Here is a 26114-nt window from a genome sequence, read left to right on the forward strand (position 1 = left end):
TGATTCTGTGTCCGGGGTAAGGGATGGGGACGGTTGGTACGGGATCTCGGTAAGGGTGATGAAGAGCTCCTGGCTGTCGGGGAAATCAGCGGTGCCAGCGCTGTCGACTGCCTCGTCCTCCTCATCTCCTTCTTCATCTTCCCCGTCCGCTGTCATGTCCGACGAGGAACCGGCCGCGGACATGATCCCATCCTCGGAGTCCACGGTCAGGGGTGGGGTAGTGGTGGCGGCCGCTCCCAGGATGGAATGCAGTGCCTCGTAGAAACGGGATGTGTGGGGCTGGGATCCGGAGCGTCCGTTAGCCTCTTTGGTTTTTTGGTAGCCTTGTCTCAGCTCCTTGATTTTCACGCGGCACTGCGTTGCATCCCGGCTGTAGCCTCTCTCTGCCATGGCTTTGGAGATCTTCTCGTAGATCTTAGCATTCCTTCTTTTGGAGCGCAGCTCTGAAAGCACGGACTCATCGCCCCACACTGCGATGAGATCCAAGACTTCCCGATCAGTCCATGCTGGGGCCCTCTTTCTATTAGATTGCACGGCCATCTCTGCTGGAGAGCTCTGCATAGTTGCCACTGCTGCTGAGCTCCCCTCGATGTCCAAAGAGGAACTGAGATTCAAACTGCCCAGACAGGAAAATGAAAATGAATTCAAATTTTCCCGGGGGTGTGGCTGGTCAGAGCATCCGAGCTCTGACTGCAGTCCAGAGCGTCAACAGAGTGGTGCACTGTGGGATAGCTCCCGGAGCTATTACCGTCGATTTCCATCCACACCTAGCCTAATTCGATATGGCCATGTCGAATTTAGCGCTAATCCTCTCGTTGGGGAGGATTACAGAAATCGATTTAAAGAGAGCTTTATGTCGAACTAAATGGCTTCCTGGTGTGGACGGGTGCAGGGTTAATTCGATATAACGGCGCTAAAGTCGACATAAAAGCCTAGTGTAGACCAGGCCTAAGAGGGACCAGACATCAATCCAGGCTCTCCAAATCTTTCTGAACAAGTCTCTCATATTTCAAACTTGTAAGTAAACAGCCAGGCAAGGCGTGTTAGTTTATCTTTGTTTTCTCAACTTGTAAATGTACCTTTTGCTAGAGTGTTTATCTCTGTTTGCTGTACTTTGAACCTAAGGCTAGCGGGGGGTCCTCTGAGCTCTTTAAGTTTGATTACCCTGTAAAGTTATTTTCCATCCTGATTTTAGAGATGATTTTTACCTTTTTCTTTAATTAAAAGCCTTCTTTTTAAGAACCTGATTGATTTTTCCTTGTTTTTAGATCCAAGGGGGTTGGATCTTGATCCACCAGGAGTTGGTGGGAGGAAGGAGGGGGGATGGTTAATTTCTCCTTGTTTTAAGATCCAAGGGGTTTGGATCTGTATTCACCAGGGAATTGGTGAAGAGTCTCTCAAGGCTACCCAGGGAAGGGAATTAGCTTTGGGAGTGGTGGCAGCGGGCCAGATCTAAGCTGGTAGTTAAGCTTAGAAGTTTTCATGCAGGCCCCCACATTTGTACCCTAAAGTTCAAAGTGGGGAAGCAGCCTTGACAATTCCTATCAGTTCTTTTTCTTGTTCACTATTAAAAGTAAAGGATAGAGAATACATGTCACTTATTAACTATGAGTCACTATTTGAATTTCATCAACTGTTTGACCTAAACATTAATTAAGAGATCAAGATGACTTTTCCTTAAAATTAAGCAATGTTGATTGTAATTGGAAATACACCCTTTTTAGTAGCGTATACGTCCTTCCTTCATTCTTTCATATCAAAATCTACTGCATTTTATTCTACCATCCTGAAAAGCATCCAAGAAAAATACTAACTCTGCAGGCTCAGTACGACAACAGGATTTTCAGTGGGTCCCACCCAAAACAGATGTCATGTTATCAAAGCCACTCTTCGCTGAAGTGGCTTTTGTAATTTTTTTCCCCCTGTGTTCATTTTCCTTCAACAAAGAATAATGCTTTACTTGTACATATCCCCTTTATCCAAGAATCTCAAAGCACTTTACAAACATTAAGTAAGCTTCACGGTCCTGTGAGGTAAAGTAGTACCTTGTTTCCACTTTGCAGTTGGAATCTGAGGGACAGAGGGTTTAAAGTGATGTGCTCAAAGTTACACAGGAATTCTGTGGCAGAGTCCAGATTAGAGCCCAGCTGAACCCAAACCATAGTCCCACACACTAATCACTGGCCCAGCCGATACAGGCTAGCCCCATTAGACAAAAATATATGTTTGGTAACAGTTAGTTGTGATCCTGTTAAAAGATAACCAAGTCTTCAAGACAAGCCTTCCTTGGCACTGAAATTTTCATGCATGACAGTATCAAAGACAAATATCATGATTTAGGTTAGGATTTAAGATGGCTGCAAAACTGAAAATTCAATGCGGTGAGCCCCAGATTAGGTCCAGCAGTATTTTTAAGACATTAGGCAGAAAGAACAACTACTACTAGAGGCAGTGTTGGCAAGAGCACTGGTCGGGGATTCAGAAAACCTGGGGTCTATTCCTGATTCTGCCACTGGCCTACCAGGTGATTTTGGGCAAGTCATTTCCCCTCTGTGCCTCTGTCTGTAAAATGGGGTAATGATAACCTTTGTAAAGTTCTTTGAGATCTATGGATGAAAAGCCCTACACAAGAGCTAGGTATTATTACCACCTGTAATCCAATACTATTTAATTCAGTAGAATTTTCAGCTGTCTAAAAGACATTTAGACACTAGCCAATATCTTTAAAAAGAAAGAATTTTACTGCCAGGAAGATTTGTGGATTTAAAAAAAATAAAACCTGTTAGATCATATGCTGAAAGCCATTATGTTCTTAAATGTTCACCCTCAATATCCCCACCCTAGACTGACTCCTAAAGGAGGAATAAACATGCACACACCCACTTCTGTCTCAGGATCCCAGGCAGAGCAGCCCCCTCTTTTTCTTGCCTCATTTGCCTATAGTCAGGATTCGAAGCTCTTCAACACATTCCATTCATGCTCAATATAAATAAATACAAGAGTTAAAAGTTTGGGAAGCTTGGACTGCAGCCAGCTTGCTTGGTTAACTGGACCCTTTGTGGAGTTTGAAGGGTGTTTTTAAAAAGAGGAAGGAAAGAGATTCGTTTAAGAATCTTGGCTCAGCCTTGGAGTATTTCCTCCCAGCGCTCTGGCTAAACCTCAGCACAAAAGCCTGGACTGGGAGACTATGTAAACGGAGGAGGGACTCTGCATTGCTCCTCTCCTCCCGGACTAGGAGAGACATCCCCAGACAGAGCTTGGAGGCTTCGAAACCATGCTTTTCATTTGGGCTTTGGCTTTTATTTTAGTGCTTCAGGAGCAAGATTTTTCAGGTAAGTGATTCCAAGCTTGCAAGGAACAGACTGTAGGATAATTAACTTCTTGAGTGAAGGGTTTGCATGGGGAAAAAAGTAGATAATTTCTTTGTATAGGTGCTGAAATCAAGTCAACAAGGATTTTACGTGAAGATGACATAGGTAGTGTTTGTAAAGCACTACATAGGTATTTTTTTTTATATAGAAGTTCATATTTTGTGCTATTAAAATGCATGTGAGCATTACAGCTCTAGTTAGAAATGTTACAGAATAGGAGATGTTTCATCACTCATGAAACATACCATCATTGAGCTATTGCAGAAATTTTAGCATCCACAGGCTGCTTCTAATGTCCTGCATGTTTATAATTATAGCTGTGGCAGTCTTAAATAATAATGTACATACAAAACCATCTTGAATTAACTCCACATGGGCACTGGGAGATAAATGTCCCAGGAGATCAGAAAGACATTTCCTCAAAAAAAAAATCTACTTTAATTTTCCATTAGTAATAACAAATTCTGTTTCTGGTGCTTTTGCAATTATTGACTTTTACTTGTTCCTGAGCTGTCTAAGCACATAACTCTAAGCATGCTGAAACCACGGTGATGATGAGCCTAGAATAAGCACATAGACAGAGAGCACACTGATATCTATGTTTAATTTTTATTAGTAGTACATCTAGCTCTGGGCTACCCTCTAACAAAATTGCAGCTGCTTTTATGGTGAGCACTGAAATCTATTCTCTAATCAAAATTTCCATTTGGCTGGTTCAATGATTTATAGTCCCCAAGGTAACCACAAACCTTGCATTGCTGAATGTTTGTTTTATGTGTTTTTTAATAACTAGAACCAATCATTATTTGACCTCTCCTATTATTTCTTGACAGCACTTAACTTTTTTGGATTTTATGACAAGGTAGCAGGTTTTCTTTACAACCAAAATAGTTTCTGAAAAAAACTAGTGGTACCTTTCCCCTCCCAAACCTAGGCCAACCTTCGCTGTTATTGTACAAGCCTACCAGGGATTATGCCAGCTTTCAGCCTAGATGGGGCACTGTAACTTTCCTTCACTTTATACGAGTTCATTACCCTTTCCTGCATTTTGTGGCTTTCAAGTAGGACTGGCTGCAAAACAGCATTTGTGTTTCATGAAAGATTCTGAAATGTTGAAATTTGTTTTCATTCTGATCCAAACAAACATGAGCGAGACCATCCCAATAGCCAATAGACCAGGGTATTGACTGGGAGCAGCGGCTTGAACCTGGGCCTTACACATCCGAAGTGAGTACCCTAGTCATCAGGTTATGGGTATTCTGGGCCCTCTCTCTTTTGTCCCAACCTGAGAAAGTTTTCTCTGAACTAATACATCTCCACAAATTGGCATTTTCCACCGAAATCACGCATCTCTCAAAAATTCTCAACCTGCTCTACTGACAAGTAGCTTGATGAAGACTAGTGGTGGCATGGAGTCTCCTAGGTTAACACACATATGCTCCCTACGTAACGGCTGTGCTTTGCTATGGTTTGCTGGACTATTCGATGGGGTTCTGCTGCTGTTAAGGTGTACTAAGCAGTCCGGTGCACTGTAACGGCTTTCCCCTCAGAACAACTGGTTCATTCAGCTCATTCAAGTACTCCAGCGTGATACCCCGGGCTGGGCAGCTCTATAAGGTGCTCAGTGGGCTGTTCTGAACTCAGTGCTGAATGACCTTAGACCAGCAACCAGGCCTGGATGAACAGCATGCCTGAGTATTTGAGAGAGGAAAAACTGCTTCAGATCAGTCTATTCCTGCCCAGACTGGCTGCATGTATCTTACAATTGTGATGTGCTTTGTATCCAGGAGTCTACACTCCACTGAATACTTTTCTCAGCTGGAGAAGCAAATCCATAGTTAAGTTTTTAAGAGCGTTTCCACTGTAAGCTAGATTTTTGTCCTCTATCCCTCATGTCATAAATCAGTTGTGAGATAGTTCACATCCCCCAGTCACGGACATTTAATCTCCGTATGCAAGTCCAGAAGCGCTGACACACAGACTTCAACATGTGCAGGGGTAACCTTTGGATGGGCTAGAGTTTACTTCACTGCCCTTCTCCTAGTGCCTAACCCCCCCCCCCCCCATTCCCATAGCAAAGCACATGGAGACCCTGAATTCAGTCACTGAGGATTTTCAGCAATGAATGCATAGGGTCAACACAATCAACTCCAAAAAGATTAATTAATTAAATTATTAAGTAGCAACTTTACATACTCTTATAATGATAAAGCAACATAAATAACTTAAATGTTACAACATAACATGGCTACTTTATAATCCACATATATTATCTTCAATTATACACAAATTAAATCTAAACAGGTCAGTCTCCACAGAAATGCCGTGAGATCTAACTCAGAGTTCCCAAAAGCAAAGGTTGAGTGCACTCAAGTCTGAGTTAGTCTTTTGTCACCAAAATCTGTACAGTCTGCTGAGTCTAAAGCACTGCAACAATATCGTATTTCCTCTTGCTTGTAGAAACCTCCAACTGAAATCCATGCAGACTCTTCCTCTGCTGAAATCATTCAGTTAGCTAGTCAGCTAACTAATTAACCAACCACTTACTTTAAGTATGTAGATAAAAGAACCCTGTAGCAAAACCCTTCAGAGTTAGGGGGAAACAGCCTGCTTTCTGCTCCTGAATTCAGCTTCTCCCAGCCCATACAGGGCACATGGCCTTTTGTAAAGCAGCTGCCATGACTGCTTGCCCTCATGGAGTCTGAGTCCAGCTACAGGGAACTTATTGAGCATACCCAAAACTACCACACCCAATTCCAGAAACTTCTGGGTGCGGAGAGCTAATTGTGCATCTGCCTAGCAACAATGAACCAGACAACTCATTCCTACCCCCATAGATCTCTTTAAGAGATATCTTCCTATTAAGCACCTAGGTTACATGGACATTGTTATCTGGGAGCTCTTATGGGGGAGGGAAAAGGAAGGTTGGCACAATAGAGGGGATGTGTCTGGACACAGGGAGGGCTCTGAGCAGAATAAGATCATACGAACAAAAGAACAGCCATGCTGGGTCAGACCAATGTTCCATCTAGCCCAGTATCCTGTCTTCCAACAGTGGCCAATGCCAAGTGCTTCAGAGGGAATGAACAGAACAGATAATCAAGTGATCCATCCCCTGTCACCCATTCCCAGCTTCTGGCAAACAGAGGGTAGGGCCACTTCAGAGCATCCCTGCCCATCCTGGATAATTGCCATTGATGGACCTATCCTCCATAAATTTATCTAGTTCTTTTTTGAACCTTGTTATAGTCTTGGCTTTCACAATGTTCCCTGACAAAGCATTCCACAGGTTGACTGTGCATTGTATGAAGAATCAGAGGTCTGAAGAAGGGGTCCAAGTAGGATTGGGCTCTTTACCAGATTTAATAAACCCTTCAAAAGTCCATGTTCCAGACTTTACATTCCATTAAGTGGAGCTTAGTTTATTATTAAATTCTGTGGAGTTTATAAACTCCACATTTAACAGTCTTAACTCCCAAGAAAGCCAGGGGTCAGGTGCAATTTATAAACCCTGTGCTGTTCAGCTGTATTTATAAACCGTAGTTGATCTGCTCTGGCTGAAGGAAGCATTGGGTTTAAATGTTGGAATCTTGTACATTGAATATATACAAAGCCCTCCTTAACTAGCAAAATTGCAATATTAGGCTTCCACTGCATTTTTGGAAGTGGATGGCTGACAGTGGAAAATTGCATAAAAGTAATAGTGGACTTCATTACTGCAAATAAGGTCTATTATTTCTTTTCCATGGCTTGTCTGCAACTCAGCCGCAATATTTTGACAATCATCCTGCAATTCAAGTAGAGCCTTAAATATACCATATTTACACCACATGGAACAATAGGAAAATGTAATCTATCTCCCATCTACAGCAAGCTCTCAGGAGTAGCTAAGCACTGCCGGGGGGAGGGAACCACCTTTGCCTCACACAAAGGTTGCAAAGACATGAATTACTCCCCCTGTACTGTCCTATTTCCAGTATAAGCTACCTACTCACACAAACAGCCCATACAAACTACATTCAGTATGGAGCTGACAAGCTAGCCCCAGAGCCTTCTGGCATGAGGGGCTACAACAGCTTTCACTCTCCTATCTACTAGATACAAATTAAGAGATGTCTCCTTAGGCCGAGAGACAATTTCTGTCTCATTATCTACTGTAAGAAAGATAGAGTATAAAACAAACCTAGTTAAGCAACTGCTTAATGGAGTATGTGTACCACCTTTCTTGGGGTTCTTTTAAATTCAATTGCTTAACACAAGAACAGGATTCAAGAGATCAATTTAGTTTTATTATACATCCTTAACAGCAGCAACTAATAATAATAATAATATATGATATAAGAAGTCAAGAAATGGTATTGGACTATGATTTGGCTATAACCACAATAGAAAAATAATTCTTATATTCAGTCACTATATTGGTGACTTTTTTTTAGATTTTATGACTAATTGTTGCTCAGAACAGGGCCTCACTTGTGTCAATTGGTTATCAGCTCTGGTGTTGCTAACACAACAGAGGAAAAACAAGTCAAAGCTAGATCACAAAACAATTTGGTCAGTTACTCACATGCCAATTCACCCAAGTTTCCCTCCCAATCGATCTATGGTAGTCACCTTGTTACCTATTTCCTAATTAACAGTATTAGTCCTAGGATCTGACTAACACTCCTACAGACAGAGTGCAGTTCAAAAAGCTTGCACTCTTGGTCTCATTTTATGTCTACATACACCTAGGACTTGAAAGGCTGTGTGAAACCATTGACTATGGTAGACACATGTATATTGTTCTATAATCTTAGTTAACAGTACCTTATTCAGTTTTAAAGTTACTTTACAGCAATCTTGATTGGAACCAGTTACAAAACAAGACACCCTGTAACTCTGTGACAATCTTTAGAACATATACAGGAGCATATACATTTCCTTACTAATTAGGTACTCTGTTCCAGGAACTGATCAATTAACTGATTTGGGTCATCACTCAAGAAAAAGTCTGTACTGTATATTACTTATCATTAGATCTTTGCTCAGTCATCAGTTTTCAGCTCTGTTATTGTATCAGGTAGAGTGAAGGATGGACAAAAGTATAATCTTTTCCCAGTGCGCTAGCAGGAAACCCATATTACTGAAAAATGGGAAGACAGTTGAATGTGCCTCTCCAAGACAGACACTTGATGTCACCAGGAGGGCTCCAAGGTGGCCAGCCTTGGACCCCAGTCTTCTCCCTTCAAGTTTTTCTTTGGCTTTCTGGAAGCAATGTGCCGAAGGAGAAAGGTAGTTTTATCCTATTTCTGCTGGGTGGCGCAACTTGGTTCCTTTTCTTGGAGGTGCTGACATGGGCAAATCAGATGGTTACTCACACTTCTTCCAAAGATTCAAAATCTCCAACCAAAATGAAAGTCTTCCTCTCTCACCATCCAATCAGGGAACAAGACATCAGACACCCACCCCATCTTAATGTTTTGTAGCAGCACCCATCACTCCAATGACTGAGTGCCTCAAACATCAGACTGGTCTTCTAAAAACTCTAATGTATAGTAGTACAAGTGCCACTACATGCTGCTTATTTTCCTTCCAAATGAAGTCATCCATACGCTGCTATCCACTGACAACTGTCTTGTACAAGTGCCAGATGCAACCTACAGAACACAGTGCCTCAATCTCCAAAACAAAAAAAAAATTATATTTATAACAAATAAAATAAAGGGGCACCTCTCCAAGGCTCTAGGCACCCATCCCATAAGTTACAAAACCAAATAAAGTTAATCCATTTGCAGGAGCACTAAACTCCCCTCCCCTTTCATAAATCTGCTTTCCTCCAAAAGCCCACCTCTGCAGCAGTTTGCACAAGTAGATTGGCAGCATGGCCTGGAGGTCAAGAGTCTTGGTCTATTTTGGACGCATGTTCCAGAATCCAAGGCAGAGGACCCATCACAGAGAATGTTGTAGCACCTGCCCCCTCTCTTTTAAATTACTGTTGTCGTATGGAACAAGGAAAAGGCTAGTCTCTCAAGTACCAACATCCTAGGGCTTGTCTACACAGTAGGTTAATGCACTCTATGGGGGTGTGATTTCTAAAGCACACTGATGTGTTGCACATTCATTGGTCTGCATAGACCCTGCTGGTAAGCACTAAAGGTTCCCCTCTGCACTTTAATGTAGAACCATTTCAAACAGCACCATGTTAAAGCACACCAGCAGGGTCTGCATGGACCAGTTAGTGTGCAAACTGTTAGTGCACTTGAGAAACCACACCTCCATAGAGTGCATTACCCCACTATGTAGGCAAGCCCCTAAGACATTTAGGGCTTTATAGACCAAAGCCAACAGCTTACACTGAACCCAGAAACAAGCAGGCAACCAGTGCAGATCATGACGCACCAGTGACACATACTATCACTGAAGCATGGGCCACTGCATTCTCTATCAGTATACATCTCCAGATAGAAGCAAGTAGTTGCCCCAGGTAGAGTGCATGGCAGTAATTCCATCACAGGGTGACAAAGGCATAGATCACAACAGCAAGATCTGCATCCAGATTAAATGGTTGCAATCTCCTGGACAGGTGCAGATAGCAAAAATATCCTTGGACCCGGCTGCTTCTGATTTTGCCTCCAAACAAAATACTTACAGGCACCAAACAATGTTGCACAACATGTGCACATGATGGCAGAAATGATGCCAAAAAGGAAAACTAAGGACTGGTTTTGTAGTGTGCCTATTTCTTACGTTGTCTTTACCTGTATTATTAACTAATCTCGATACACAATCAGGGCCAGCTCTAGGCACCAGCAAAACAAGCAGGTGCCTGGGGCGGCACATTTCTAGGGGCGGCATTCTGGCGCCAGCCATCATAGGCACCGACTCCGTGGCATGGAGAAAAAGTGCCCCCGCCGCCCCAGCTCGCCTCCGCTCCGCCTCTGCCTGCTCCCCTGAGCGCGCTGCCGCTGCTCTGCTTCTCCCCCCTCCCTCCCAGGCTTGCAGGGCGCAAAACAGCTGTTTGGCGCAGCAAGGCTGGGAGGGAGGAGAAGCCGAGCGGTGGGCGCTCGGGGGAGGCGCTGGTGGTGGAGCGGAGGTGAGCTGGAGCGGGGAGCGGTTCCTCTACCCCCCCATTACTTCCTGCGCCCCCCCCACCCTAGCTCACCTCTGCTCCGCCTGCTCCCCTAATGCGCCGCTGCTCCACTTCTCCCCACTCCCTCGCCTGAGAGGGAGGGGGGAGAAGCGGAGCGGCGGCGCACCTGGGGGAGCAGGCGGAGCCGAGGTGAGCTAGGGCGGGAGGTCACAGGAGGAGCTGCAGGAAGCAATGGGGGGTGGGGGAAATGTGGTACCCCCGGGGGAGGAGGCGGGGCCGGGGATTTGGGGAAGGGGTTTGGAAGGGGTGGAGTTGGGGGGGGCACAAAAAAAGGGGGGGGCGGCCAAAATTTTTTTTGCTTGGGGCGGCAAAAATCCTAGCGCCGGCCCTGTACACAATGCATTGGAATTCCTTCTCTTGGTACTTCCCTTTTTCAACGAAATGCATTTAGCATTTATAGCAGGTACTGCATCAATAGCCCTAGAGATTGAAGTCCTAGAAATTAGCTTTTTACAGTTAATGGGTAAATTCTTCCTCTCCAGTCTGCACTGCAGACCTTTATCTGTAGTTTGGGTCACTTTTGCATGTTCTACACTTGCTCTTTTTAGAATTTGCAACAATGTTCTGCATTGCGAGTTGGAGGAGAATCAAGGTGCATTTGTGCACATATGCAAATCCTTGCAACTACCTCTGGAATGGAGCACAGCAGCCTATGCACAATATACCATAAACTCAAAACAATCTTTGCATGTAACTTATTACTCCACTGAGCCTCAACAATATAAATTCCTAAAATCCAATAGCTGAACATTGTATCTTAACTGGAGGTTGAGGGTGTGCGGATATAAGCAGACCCAGTTAGTAATACAATGAGTTCATCCAGTACCTTTAACCCTGGAGATGTGAGCGTAATTGAGACTTGGGATTCATGGAAGCTGAGTGATGCCCCTAGGTAAGACCCTAACCAGCATTGATCTATGTCACAAAATCACCATATATAGTCTACCACATTAAGCATGGCAAACAGGGGCTCAGGGCAGAGCAGGATCAACTATCTGAAGCTTGCAGTGGGCCTATTTTACACTAAACCTCCAGTTAGCTAACCACATCAGTCCCTTTTCGTAAAGCGTATAATTTGCTGGGCTAGCAAGTTATTTAAAGTGGAGCACAATAATTTAAGCAGGGAAAGGCAAAGCCCTTGGGAGGTCAGGGCTTCTAGAAACCTCTCAAACTGTTGTTTTGGTTCACCATGAACTTTTCCTAAACCCACTCTAACCTCCCCACAACCCCATGGGTATTAAGGGACACTTGTGCTATGTATCAGGGCTAGAAGGATCCTTCTATTCAATTGTTACCCCCCCACCCAAACACACACTGCTGTTATCTGCATCAGTTACACCCTTCTTCTCCCCTGATATATTATTCCCTCTTCCCCTCCACCTTTTGGATATTTTCAAGCTCTCACACTTGCCATCTGGTTCCTGTTTTAGTCTCACTTGTCTGTCATTTAGCTTGCAGTCTGCTCTTTTTTTAAATTTGATTTTCCCCCTCCTCCCCACACACACTTTCTTGAGTGGATCACAAACCCGGTAACAATTCAAAGCCTCGGGGGTGATGGAATGAAGCATAGTGAGTGTTGCAGATTCATCAATTTGAAGGTCAGAATGGACAATTATGATCATTTAGCCTGACCTTTACAGGCCACAGAACCCCACCTAGTAATTTCTGCAGCAAGCCCATAACTTCTGTTGAGTTATAGCATATATTTTTAGAAAGCTATCCAGTTTTCATGTAAAGACTACAAGTAATGGAGACTCCACCACATCCCTAGGTAAGTTGTTCCAATCGTTATTTACTCTCACTGTTTAAACAAACTTATTTCTAGTCTGAATTGGTCTAGCTTCATTTTCCAACCATTGGACCATATTATGCCTTCTTTTAGGCTGAAGAGCAAGTTACTATCAGAAATTTCTTCACCATGTAGCTACTTGGAGGCTGAGTTTGCTTATCCCTAATACTAAATCAAGTTATAACGAAGTTTGGGTTTTTTGTCAAGTAAATAATACTTTGTCAAGTAAATGATCTAAAGCTTTCCACTTACTGGCAGGGGAGCGATAAGTGACCTCTGTGAATTTGGACCTGAACCTGTGCAAACGGGCACACATTTAAGGGAAGGCATGTTTGGAAGATAATCACTACATGGATCAGAGTGGGCTCTGTATGTCATATATTTTTATTGGAGTCAATGATATTACTAATCTGAATCGCTTCATCCCCAGTGGGATTTTTCTTACTTGAACAGCTCCACTCCACCCTTGGCTACAGTCCAACAGTACAACTGGCAGTTATATTTTAAGATAAACCAGAGAAAATTCTGCTTTGACATACATACATATATATATATATAAATTATTAAACGATTAATGTTTGATTCGAGTGTGCTGTTAACCAACTTGGCTAAACCTACACCTGGGTGTGGGCAGCTGTTATGCAAACTTCCCTTCACACTAGTCTTCTGCAAACAAATAATCAGTCTTGACCTATAACTCTGTCATAGGCCTCTGTGTGCTGCAATTTGTGCTTGCGTTAGAACGGAGGTTCTCAAACTGGGGGTAGGGACCCCTCAGGGGGTTGCAAGGTTATTACATGGGTGGCCGCGAGCTGTCAGCCTCCACCCCAAACCCCACTTTGCCTCCAGCATTTATAATGGTGTTAAATATATATAAAAAAAGTGTTTTTAATGTATAAGGGGGGTCACACTCAGAGGCTTGCTGTGTGAAAGGGGTCACCAGTACAAAAGTCTGAGAACCCCTGCATTAGAATAAGGACATATGTTCTCAGGACTAAACTAGGAAGATCTTTTACTTGTGAGTTGAACCAATAACATGACAGCCTAATGGAACACTGATCTTGGGAGTAACACAGGGTTTGTCCTCACTGCAAAGTCAACGCATCATATAACTCAAGTCCCATCCATGCACAAAAACCCATGTGTGGTGATGCTTTTAACTCAAGTTGGCTGAAGTGTCAGTGGTAAAGACTAAAGCTCAGATTAGAACAACTTGTCAGTGCTAACGTGACTACTCTGCACTGTGGACACAAGCTATCTCCACTTGAATGGCGGTAGTCCTCCAATGCCTTCCCACAATTCCCTCCATCTGCCCAGAAAGGACAAACAATGTCTCACACAGTTCACTGGAAAAGAATTCATAGAGCAGCTCAACTTACTGCCGCGCAAAGAACCATGGGACATGCCCCCAGAAGCCTTAGTGCCACTCATGGGTGAGTGCAGTGCTAGTGGGACACAGCAGCTCGAATGTTATTTCATAGCGGCTGTTCTCTCCTGAGCAAGGCTAACTCCAAAGGAATAGCTTGAGTGTAGATAACGAGTTAACTCTGCAGTGAAGACGTACCCACAGAGGGGTGCAAGAAGATTTTTTTTTTGTTTAGTTTGCTATGTCACAGCCAGCTTTTGAAAGCAGTTACAGGAAATTACTGTTACTATTTGGATTAGACTGGCCCATATGGAGATCTACAGCCGAGAGAGCTTCCCTGCATGTCATCAAGCAAAAAGTTTCAGCTGATGAGCCACGTTATGTCTAAAATCACTATGTAACCCAATATCAAATGTACACATCATCATTTACTGGTACAGCATGGCAAACATTCAACCCATTACTGAAAGTTACAGGCCTGATTCTCTCCGTCACCGTGTGCAGTCATTTACACCAGTTCAGTTCTCATCCAGCTGTAGTAACAGTGGGAGTGCTAGTGTAGACAAGGCACTTGTGGCTGCTGACTTTTCAGCAACCACATCAGACAAACCTGGTGCTTCATGTTGGCAGCCACCTGGAGCTCTGTCTACAGCACTTGTTTCCACCAGTGGTAGCAATAACCAGCAGTGGTAACACTGGGGACATTCAAAAACAAACAAACAAACAAACTGGTATATTAGAGCTGGGGGCTGATCATTTTAACAGCATATGGAAGCTATCTGCAGGCAATGACAGAGTGCAACTGTTTGTAAGGGGAGGAAGGAGCCCAAGGTGGGCCAGGTATAACAGCAGCCACAGCCCTAAAAACCTCACCAAGGTTTGCAGTGTTATTTCATATTAGCCTTTTGGCTAAGCCCAAATGAATTAACAGTTAATTACTGTAACCATCCCCTATTAAAAGACTAAGTCCTGTCCTCTAGGGATGGAAAAGACCTACTAGATCAGAATCCATCCCAAATTACTCCATCTCTTTCCTACATTTCCATGAGAGATTTTTGTTAGCAGTTGATTCAGAGATTTACCAATTTCCTGGTCCCTCTATAGTTACAGGCTGTACCACACAAGGAATTTAAAGTTACTCAACTCATTGGCATAGACAATTCAGTACAGAGATTTTAATCAATAGAAAGGGAATGGGGAAAAAGGACAGGATAGTGCATGTAGCAGCCTTTTAAAAGTTTCCAACTGCATATACAATGGTCATAGAAACTGTAAGTAACTCTTAATAACACATGAACGTAGTTACCCCGTTACTGCAAAAAGACTAAATTTTCTGAAAAATAAGCCCTCTTTCTTAATAGTTAAGCTATTTAGCATAGAGTTGTAAAAACCATTTGAATATTAAGATGTCGACCTCCAGAGTGAGTAGTTTGGGTATTAAGAGTCTGCTTAGCATTTCGCTTGCAAGAAGTAGACTGTAGCCCAGGGATCTTGGACTTTGAGTTTGGAGAGAAATTTGGCCCAAAACTACTGATTTTTCCTCCAGATTGAAACATTATTGCAAAACATCTGAGGGATCTAGTCTGCTAAGTAAATACAACTGCTTGGAAGACAGGATAGTTACGTCAAAGTTTTTTCTCTTGGAGAATAGCCTGACAACCAGAGGTCAATCATACATACATACACACACACCCCTAAATTTCCAAGAGTAACTAGTGATTTTGAGTGCGTAATTTGAAACACTGTCCCACCCTCTGAAAACCAGGCCCCTTTAAGGTATCAAATTGAGCACCCCCCAAAAAATTCACCTGTTATTTTTGAAAGTGTAATAGTGTATAAAATCTGTGTATTGCAGTACAAAGAGCAGTTGGCCTTCAAGAGTTCTTTCTTATAAATTGCCTATCAAGATTTTACTCGGAGAGAGTGTGTAGATTCTACTGCACTTCCAATCTGAGTTTTCCCACATGACTTTTCTATAATAGCAGAGCACGTGCAAGGGAACACCTGAATTGTTCAGGTGGGTTTTGTCTACATGGGTATGATTTGTAGCTGCTGACTTATTCTTGGCCTAGCTCTTGTTAACTTGTTATAGTTGCACTCTCCCCCACCCACAGCTTATTCCTGAAACAACTCCATAAAATCACACTAAAGGAGTCTAAGTTTCAGAGCCACCTTTAGATATAATTCTTACCCAGCTATCTTGAGATGCTCTTTGACTGTCCTCTTACTTAATCTCCCAATGAAATGTACCTGCCCTATTTTGGAAGGACTGCTGACTCATCCTGGCCCCACCTGCGTAGAGCAGCATTCAGGTCAAGCAGCGTCATGTTGAGGTGCCGCCTACAGAATAGAATCTCACTGGCACCCAGACAGACAAGGCAAAGTAAAGACAAAAGCTGGTTCTTTGAAGAAGGCCTAATTGTACCATCCCTGCTTCTAACTCCCATTTTGCCACATCGGAGTCAGCAGTATTCTCCATGGCTGCTAAGTCAGGGCCAAGATGTAAGGAAATCTAGTTGTTCCAGGCACTGCAGACTGTTGGAGGAGTTAGAGAAACAGAGAGAACCCCAAGTCACAGTCGGTGTCCAGCAGCACAAGTAGTTACCTTTCCATTCATGCCAATAGAGCCCTGTGTTTTCAATAACCTACATGAACATTATAAGGATCATAATGAGAGGAGGCAGCATTGGCTAAACACTAACTTCCTTGCATTCTGTTTCCATAAAGTGAGCAAATGAATCTGACACTTAAGTTAAAGCTGACCAAAGGCTACTTTAACAAATGTACACAACAGATGCTGGGTCCCTACTCAGACCTTCCCATATCCTCCTGATCCAGCCACCTACCATTAGATTATCCCAGTAATCAACACTAAAGAGAATAATATTCCATTGTGGGATTTTTACATGGGGTTACCTTCCTGCATTTGCCATACTAAGCTGAGAACAAAAGAGTTCAATGTACATCAGAGGTTATTATAGATGGCAACATTCCTTTCCATTTGCATGAATTATGTGAATACCGCACATTTTACTTTTACAGCATTTACCCATTGTGGTTAAACCTGGGGAAGTTCTCAACAAGCTGAATTAGAAACTGTTTCCTTCCCATCTGACCCGCCACTATGCTCTGTTAATAAATCAGCTTTGATTCTCATATATGCAGCGTTCTCATCAGCATACATGTAACTTTTGAAAAGAATAGCAGCAGGCAAAGTACACATGCAATTCTTCTTGACCTAGGTCTTCTAGACAGGAAAGGCTGCAACTCACCATGCTGCTGAATCAGATCAGGCTTAAATCTGTAAATATTGGAGCTGGAGAGAGATTTTATTATCCTCTCTCAGTAGAATGGAGCTTACCCCATTATGATAGTCTTGCATAACTGTCAAGCTCTAAGTACATATGACAAATTACTGTTTCATAGTTGATCTATGCAGTCAATTCTTATAGCCAGACTCTGGTTTTACTTTTAGTTCAGATAGCATAAAAATGTTTCCAGAACATCAATAGTAGCAACAAAATATTGATGACTGTAGTGTTCTGTATCCATTGCAGAATAGTTAGTAGCTATGTACAAGCCAAATTCCAGCAGTCCTTGCCGAGAGTTAAATTGGCATATTACTTTAGTAGGATTCAGTCCCAGCAGCACCACCTATTGGTGAATTCACTGAAACAAATCAAAATCTACCTTCAAAGAGAAGAATGGAAATGGTCTTTATTTAAGCACTGACTAGCCCATTTTAAAATAAAGACCAGATCACATTCTAGATTAGAAAAAATTAATCTAGCTTCAGAAAATTTCTTCTATCAGTGACACTGTAGCCTAGTGGATGGGGGGTGGTGGTGCAGTAAATGTGATATATCTGGATCCTAGTAAGGCTTTTTGACACAGGCCTACATGACATTTTTATAAGCAAACTAGGGAAATGGGGTCTAGATGAAATTCCTATAAAATGGGTGCACAATTAGTTGAAAGACTGTACTCAGAGTAGTTATTAATGTTTCACTGTCCACCTGGGAGAGAGTATCTAGTGGAGTCTTGCCTGGGTTCAGTCCTGAGTCTGGTATTATTCAATATTTTCATTAATGACTTGGATAATGAAGTGGTGAGTATGTGTATAAAATTTGCATATTACACTAAGCTTGGAAAGGTTGCAAGCACTTGAGAGGACAGGATTAGAATTCAAAATGATCTTAAATTGGAGAATTGGTCTGAAATCAACAAGACGAAATTCAGTAAAAACAAGTACTTCACTTTGTAAGAAAAAAAAAAAAATCAAATGCACCACTACAGAATGGAGAATAACTTTTAGGCAGTAGTAGTGCTGAAGAGGATCTCAGGGTTATAGAGGATCACAAGTTGAATGAGTAAACAATGTGATGCAGCTGCAAAAAAAAAGCCATTATCATTCTGCAGTGGGTTAACGGGTGTCATATGGAAGACATGGGAGGCAATTGTCCCACTGTACTCCACACTGGTGAAGCCTCAGCTGGAGTAATGTGTCCAATTCTGGGCACCACACTTTAGGAAACATGTGGACTAATTAAGGAGAGTCCAGAGGAGAGCAATAAAAATGATAAAAGATTTATGACCTATGAGGAAAGGTTAAAAAACTGGGCATGTTTAGTCTTGAGAAAAGATGACTAAGGGGGGGATCAAATAACAGTCTTCAAACATGTTAAAGGTGGTATGTATAAAGAGAACAGACAATCAATTGTTCTTGTTCTACTTTCACTGGACCTGGAGAAGTAATGGGCTTAATCTGCCACAAGGGAGATTTAGGTTAGTTATTAGGAAAAACTTTCTAACTGTGAAGGTAATTAAGCTCTGGAGTAGGGTTCCCAGGGAGGTTATGGAATCCCCATCACTGAAGGATTTTAAAAGACAGGTTGAACAAACACCTTTCAGGGATGGTCTAGGTTTATTTGGTCCTGCCACAGCACAGGGGGCTGGACTCACTGAGCTCTTGAGGTCGCTTCTAGCCCTACATTTCTAGGATTCTGTTCAAGTAACAACTTTTAGTGCAACTATTGTGGCTCTTAGCCACTTTATAACTGTACTTAAGAAATTCAATAGAATATTCAGCAGCTAATATATAATTTTGTACCCATTTCCCCTCCCCACAGCTTGTAGTAGAGCGGGGTGGGGGGGGTGGGGAAAGGGAATGGAAAAGGTGGTAAGCAAAGAATCACTTCTGAGACTAATTTATTTAGTTAACTTGGACAATGTAAAGTAGGTCTAAGCTAGATGGTGAGTGAGATCACTGACATTTTGACTAGAGCTCTGAGTTGGAAGAAGTGTGTATTTGAAATGCAATATTCAAATTGCCCTCTCCCAGTAAGCACTACAGTAACTCCTCGCTTAACGCTGTAGTTATGTTCCTGAAAAATGTGACTTTAAGCGAAACGATGTTAAGCGAATCCAATTTCCCCATAAGAATTAATGTAAATGGGGGGGTTAGGTTCCAGGGAAATTTTTTTCACCAAAGACTATATTATATATACAGACACTCCCCGACTTACGCAAGTGTTCCATTCCGGAACACCTTGCGTAACTCAAATTTTGCGTAAGTCAGAAACATATACCCCACCATTATGCAAAAAACACCCTCCTATTTTTAGCTTATGGAACTTTTTCCTGTAAGTGCAGATTTGCGTATGTCGGGTTTGCATAACCCGGGGGGCGTCTGTACACACAAACACACACACACACACACACAGAGTATAAGTTTTAAACAAACAATTTAATACTGTACACAGCAGTGATGATTGTGAAGCTTGGTTGAGGTGGTGAAGTCAAAGGGTGGGATATTTCTCAGGGAATGCCTTACTGCTAAATGATGAACTAGCATTCGGCTGAGCCCTCAAGGGTTAACACATTGTTGTTAATGTAGCCTCACACTCTACAAGGCAGCACAAATGGAGAGAGGGGAGACAGCATGGCAGAGAGAGACAGAGACACGCACTGTGTGTGTGAGAGAGAGATGCACATTGCCCCTTTAAGTACGCTGACCCCACTCTAAGTACATTGCCTTTTTAAGTAAGTCAGCAAGTTGAGACAGCAGCTGCTGCCAGCAAGCTCCCTTCATCCTGAGGCCTGTTGTGTCCCCCCAAGCTCTATAGAGATGGGGTAAGCGGGGGGCAGGAGCAGGGGGGAGGGGGACACCCTGACATTAGCCCCCCATTTCCTCCCCCCCCACCACCACACAGCAAGCAGGAGGCTCCCGGGAACAGCTCCAAGGCAGAGGGCAGGAGCAGCACATGGCAGTGGGCGGAGGGACAGCTGAACTGCCGGTAATTGACAGCCTGCTGGGCGGCTGCCGCACAGGGAACTTAGGGGAGCGGGGAGCTGATGGGGGGCTGCCGGTCCACCCTGGTTCCAAGCCCCCACCAGCTAGCTGCAAAGGGCTGCTCTTCCTACAAGCAGTGGACAAAGCAGGCAGCTGCCAAACGACGTTATAAGGGAGCCCTGCGCAAATTTAAACGAGCATGTTCCCTAATTGATCAGCAACGTAACAAGGAAACAGCATTAACTGGGACGACTTTAAGTGAGGAGTTACTGAATTCTATATTGTGGAGCAAGAAGACAGCCAGAATGGGCTAGTGGATAGGGCACTAGATTAGGAGTCAGGAGCCTAATGTTTCCCATCCCAGTTCTTCCTGTGACCTTGGATGAGTCATTTCACCTTGCAAGTTCCTATCTTTCCCCTCCCAGCCTTTACCGGTCTTGTCTTTTTGGGTTGCAAGCTCTACAGGGTGGGCCTGTAGGCTCAGCTGACATATAAATAATAATAAAATCTCTTCACTCAACTATAGGAAAGTTACTCAGAGCAACTTTGGCAAACTTTTCTTCTGATTGTACAAACATGGTTTCTAGGAAAGCCTATTCCAAAGAGAAGGTAAATGATAGTGTGTGGGGAGAGACTAGGGATAAACAAGCTAGGACGCACATTGATCAGGACACGCAGGAAAATGAAGAAGATCGACATATGGATGATTTAAGCAGCAGGCTTAACTTTATTAATTTAACAGTGAACATGGGCCCTCTCTGCCCCGGCTCTTTCATATCAGGCATTTAAGTGGGTCCAGTGCAGCTTTACAGGAATCTTACCATATAATCCAGGGGTAGTCAATAAGTGGACCCCAGGCCAAACCCTGACCACCAGATGCTTTTGAATGGACCCCAAAATCTTTTTATTTACTTATTTTCTTCTCAGGAGACTGGACCTTGACTATGGCTTGACCAAGTTATCTGGACCTTGACGAAATAATTGACGACCCCAATATAACCATAACTCCCTCTCCTCTGTGATGGGGGACAAAGGGTCCCTGAAGAAGGACCTGTCAACAAATCTTCAGGACTTGAATTTGCTCATATGCCAATGATCTGCCAGTGAGATCCCAGGTCTTTTATTTCTGGGAGCTAGCCTCTCTCTCTCCCTTCTTCCCCCTCCCCCCTGTATGGCTTCAAGTTGAGCAATGCAGATATTCTTCTTCTACATTTTGGCCACCCTCTACCTTTCCCTCAGCCCTGTGGGCTGGTCCCAGCAGTAGCCACCAGATATGGGAGTTGGCTCAGCCCTTATAGGTACTGATAGAAAAAACTCCCAATTACTTCCATGAGTGCTAGATCAGGCCCTTTTAAATAGCAGAATGTGTCACTGTTACAAGATGTTTCTCCACTATTTCTTTAGTGTTTGTCAGTCATCTTTTAATAGGAGCTTCTTAAAATTAACTCATTATTATTTGTTTAGAATCAGAGTTTGAAGCCAGAAGGGACGCCTAGATCATTTACTCTGATCTCCTGCATACCACCAATGCCATCCAGCACTCACACACTAAACCCAACAATGGAAATGAGACCAAAGGAAATGAGACCCACATTGCTCTGGGTTCTGTACAAACACAGAGACAATCCCATCCCAAAGACCTTAAAAGGCTAAATAGACAAGATGTGTGGGGTGACTTAATTTGCTCACAGCAGATCAGTGGCAAAGCTGGAAATAGAACACTCGTCTCCAGCTCACACCCTTCTCCACAGGACTGTCCTGCCTCCTGTCCTTTCACATTCAGCATTCCCAGCTGAAATGCTTGTGTCTGTGGAGGTACCATGAGTTATGAATTTTTAAAAAAAAAACTCTTATAGGATTTTACACAAATGCTTACAAAACCCTAAAGCAGCAGCGCATAGACACGAAAGAATTATTAAAGGAAATTCATCATGAGATGGCTACATTAATGAATGAATGCTGACAGACTCCTAACCCATACCCAGGGTCCTCTCAGAGGCTACAGACAAGAAAATGAAAAGTGCACTAATATGAAGTGAAAGGAGCTCATTAGTGCCCTCAATCAAGTTCCTGAGTAAATTAGGAGGAAGAGCAATGCAAACAATCAACACCACTACTAAGCAGATAAACAAAGATTAACCACATTGTAAACAGCCCCACAGACACACCATTTGTCAATAAATGATCATTTGTACACGTCTTGATTATTTCTCCTCCCTGCTGTGAAACTAGAGCAACAGACACTTGTTCAATGGCAACAGGGCATCACCAAACAGATTGTATCCCTTCAAGCAGCATAAGCAAACAGGCATGCCCTTCCAGGCCAGGGTACACCACTTTCTTTAGAGAAAGGCTGGTATAGAGTCATGTGGAAGTACAGCTGCACCTCCTTGATCATCAGGATATACATTAGTAGAGATACAGCAATGTTCTGGAAAGCACAGAATATGCATATAACAAGGCCTACATGGCACGGAAGAAAATCAATGGTCTCAAAAAGCATACAGCTTGATCCCAACAACCCCAGTGTGTGTACCACAACATAACACCCCAGGGCCTGGCTTAGGAGGCTTAGTTATTAGGACCACAGGTTCAAAAATCCCATGTTGATGTTTCATTGCATTCTCTTTAACATCCCACGAGCCCTTCAGTCATTAGAACTCCAAGCTGAGCTGCCTGATGAAAGGTTATCAACCATTAGCAATAGCAAAGCCCCATCACATCACTGTAATGGTTTCCACAGCTGCTGCAGATCCTGTCAGCATACCACCTGGAAGTTCAGGGAGGAGCGACTGGTGCAATGAACACAACACAATCCATAGGCGCTTAGATGTGATCGAAGAGGTAAGAACTGCTGCCACCTGGCCCCAAACCTTAATCCTATTAGGCTGACCAAAAAGGTGGGGGCAAAAGGCCACATTTTCAGGCAGTTTTCCTTCCCGGATTCAGTTTAGCCAGACCTTCCAGATGGGGCAAGGGCTCTTGCACTATCTGCAGCAGACCTAAATGCTTAAAGGCAGGAGATAAAATCTTGGTGCCTCTGAAGTCAATAGGAATTTTGCCACTGACTTCAGAGGAGCCAGGATTTCACCCACAGGGCATCTGCAAGTAGCTGGACCAGAGCTTCCATGGCCGTGGTTCACCACTCCAGGCCAATGGGGGCGGCGGGAAGCGGCAGCTAGCACATCCCTCAGCCCGCGCCGCTTCCCGCCACCTCCATTGGCCTGGAGCGGCGAACCGCGGCCAGTTGGAGCTGCGATCGGCCGAACCTGCGGACGCAGCAGGTAAACAAACTGGCCCGGCCTGCCAGGGTGCTTACCCTGGCGAGCCGCATGCCAAAGGTTGCCGATCCCTGCATCAGATCATTATTAATTTTGTGAGAACATTAACACCAGTTCCTTGCAGACTTCATGGCTGAAGAAGGCTGGGCTATTGCAGATGCTTAAAACCCAAATAAAGGCAGTGAATGGATTTCTAGTCAAGTCTGGCCCTTTATTGTCTTGCCATAGTGTAGGAAGCACCTGCAATACACAATTTATGTTCAGCACCAAGTATTTTCAATGAGAACATGGGCTGGCACCTAATCTGCCTTTTCTCAGTTCTTAACAGGCAGGCCCTCCACCCTAGCTTCTCCATTGGTTGTGTTTTCCTGGGTGCTCCGCTGGCTCAAACAAACACATCCTTTCTAACCCACCCTCCAAAAGCCAACATTACAAACAGCTCAGTTTATTGAGCTGCTACATGTAAAAAAACAAAAATTAAAATTCATCTCTCATGGCCACCAGAGGTCAGTATGACACCAAAGTTATTAAACCAACAGGCAGTTCAACTGACTGGATGAGTACAGGACTTAAAACACAGTTGTAGCTAATGTCCTGACCCTCAGTTAGTTGTTTTACAAGCAGGCTTGATAGTCTTTCCCCTCCATCTTATCCTGACTTCCTTGCCTCTGTTTTTATTAGCAGGTAGAGAAAACAGTCGAGTATCTAGAGTCAGAAGTGAAGACGTTACTGAAGGACATCAGTGAAACAGCATGGAGTGCTCCAATCGCTCCTGGAATCCCCCTCATGGACATTTTTGATGGTCTGTATCTCCTAGGGATAGTATATAGTAAGGTCAGCAATAATTTTTGTTACGCTACACCAAAATATCCGATTTCCCCCCCCAGTTGTAGCCCGACATATAGTCTTTTGAAAAATCACTGGAGAAATTAAATTTTTGATAGCCTGAGTTTACTTTTGAAATGCAGAGCTTGAACACCAAATGCATGCATGCATGCATGAAGAGCATCTGCAAACCAGCAGGCCCAGAGAGGTGAAGTGACTTCCACAAGGTCACATTTCTATACAAAGTATCAGGTGGTAGCCGTGTTAGTCTGTATCCACTCCATGCATCTGAAGAAGTGTTTTTTTACCCACGAAAGCTCATGCCCAAATAAATCTGTTAGTCTTTAAGGTGCCACCTGACTCCTTATTACTTCTATACAAAATCTTTTATTGCACTCATCACCTTAGTAGCTGAGCACCTGCCAGTCATGCATTAAGTGAAGTGACTAATATCTGTCATATGTGGTTTGTTCTCTCTCCCATTCACGCTTCAAAGGGAAAAAAAACCTGTGCATGAAATATTGGGTTTTGTTTTGGTGAATTTTTTGGTTATTTAATGTACACACAGCTGGGTGTTTTGAGAAGGCAGGTTGCAGAAGTGTGCCTTGCAAGCATTGGCACATGGAGCCTGAGGTTTATGATGGACCTTGGTTCATGCGAGAGTTCATTCCAGTGCCTCAGCCCCCCTGAGAAATCTGTCTCCAGGTCAGCATCAAGAGCTGGGTTTAGGACCAAGGGCTCCTGCATCCCAGTCCAGTGCCTATTCATTAGACCATGCTGCCTCTCCATTAACCACAGTTACTAGTCAGTAATTAATGCTCTCCCTTACATTAACTATAATTTTTTCCAAAAATGAAAAAGTTCGAGGGACTACAGAATGGAAGTCAGATGTAACCTGTTTTGTAGAATTAGGAAAGAAGACAATGTTCTTTATATTTTACAAGGTATAGTATATACTATTGTGGGGGGAGGGAAGAAATTGTTGAATGGTCCAAGAATTGCAGAGAGACTGCAGGTGTCTCCCCTCTGTGACCCAATGAATCAGTAGAGCCTCTCTCATACTTAAAGCTAGTCTCTTATTTGTTCTTTAAAGTGTCAAAAAACTCACACACGTGAAGTATCTATTTGGGCTTCATATCACCAAAAATAATATCAAATCTTCTTCCCACAGATGCCAGCTGAGCACCAGGACAATGGAAGAGAACAGAATTTAATAATATTCCTAAGTATGGCTGTCTTAGACAGTTGCACTTTGTTGCTTTAATAAGCCTTGTAGGATTTCTAGAGATTGAAGAGGGATGAAGAACACTGAGAAGACAATTACTTTGCATTTGTGCTTTTTAATAAAAAGAATTGCTTTTCAGACATTGTTTTAAAGCTTTATCTTATAAGCAATCCAGACCCCACACTTGACGAAACGTGCATTTGGAGGGTGAGATTTTCAAAGATGCCTTGACATCAGCAGTTTTGAAAATTTCAGCCTGATCCTCTCTCCTTATTACCTGGGCCAGATCACACCTGACAAACTCAACTACCACAATCTCAAAGTCCAGGAAGCGGCTCTTACTCCTTTCTACCTAAGAATTCAGCTCTTGTCACTAGTGTGTACTGGTGAAGACATGTATTCAATTACGGTTTCCTTTCAGAATTTTCTTAACACACTGCTAGGCTGTCTGACAGAACAGACAGAACTAGGGGTGTTCTGATTTGGGATACAAGCACATCCCTACCTTTGCCTGAAATGCGAGTGGCACATCCATATCTGAAGCCAGAATGTTGGATACATTGTTACCACCTAAACTGGAAGTGCAGTCACATTATTATAACAGCGTCACACTGCTTCTCTCGGCCTTTTTGTGGTGAGAACCAAATCTGGAGCTGAACTCATTCCAAGGCCAAAGATGGAGGCATTCACAGCAAATAAAAATCTAAAGGCTGAAGGCCAAGGAGCTTATTAGGTGAAGGTAAATTTATTCTGAGGAAGGTTTTACTAGGCAAAGGTTAAGACTAATTGATCTGTAAAACCACAGTAGGCAAAGCAGGTTTTAAAAAAAGTTT

The 26114-nt window shown here is 43.2% G+C and overlaps 1 protein-coding gene across 2 annotated transcripts; it reads left to right on the top strand.

Annotated features, from left to right (window-relative positions):
- The first annotated feature begins 3213 nt into the window (after nucleotides 1-3213).
- Nucleotides 3214-25421, top strand: LOC113406889 (placenta-specific protein 9-like). Of its 2 annotated transcripts, none has more exons than XM_026653733.1 (4): nucleotides 3214-3332; nucleotides 22694-22794; nucleotides 23916-24033; nucleotides 25228-25421. In XM_026653733.1, exons 1-4 carry the CDS (start codon nucleotides 3275-3277, stop codon nucleotides 25236-25238), a joined length of 288 nt encoding a protein of 95 aa, XP_026509518.1. In that variant the 5' UTR covers nucleotides 3214-3274; the 3' UTR covers nucleotides 25239-25421. The 2 variants fall into 2 exon arrangements, with proteins under 2 accessions (XP_026509518.1, XP_026509517.1); XM_026653732.1 differs by having other exon boundaries at nucleotides 3216-3332; nucleotides 23913-24033.
- The last annotated feature ends 693 nt before the right edge of the window (nucleotides 25422-26114 follow it).

This window comes from Terrapene carolina, unplaced genomic scaffold (assembly GCF_002925995.2).
Source record: "Terrapene carolina triunguis isolate 2854851 unplaced genomic scaffold, T_m_triunguis-2.0 Scaffold147, whole genome shotgun sequence".
NCBI lineage: Eukaryota > Metazoa > Chordata > Testudines > Emydidae > Terrapene > Terrapene triunguis.

Excerpts from the sequence above, each read along its gene's own strand:
- LOC113406889 (XM_026653732.1), top strand. The coding sequence starts at position 3,275 with ATGCTTTTCATTTGGGCTTTGGCTTTTATTTTAGTGCTTCAGGAGCAA. Across the intron at positions 3,333-22,693 it reads TCAGGAGCAAGATTTTTCAG|CTGCTGCAGATCCTGTCAGC; the intron begins GTAAGTGATTCC and ends TGGTTTCCACAG. Across the intron at positions 22,795-23,912 it reads GCTTAGATGTGATCGAAGAG|CAGGTAGAGAAAACAGTCGA; the intron begins GTAAGAACTGCT and ends TGTTTTTATTAG.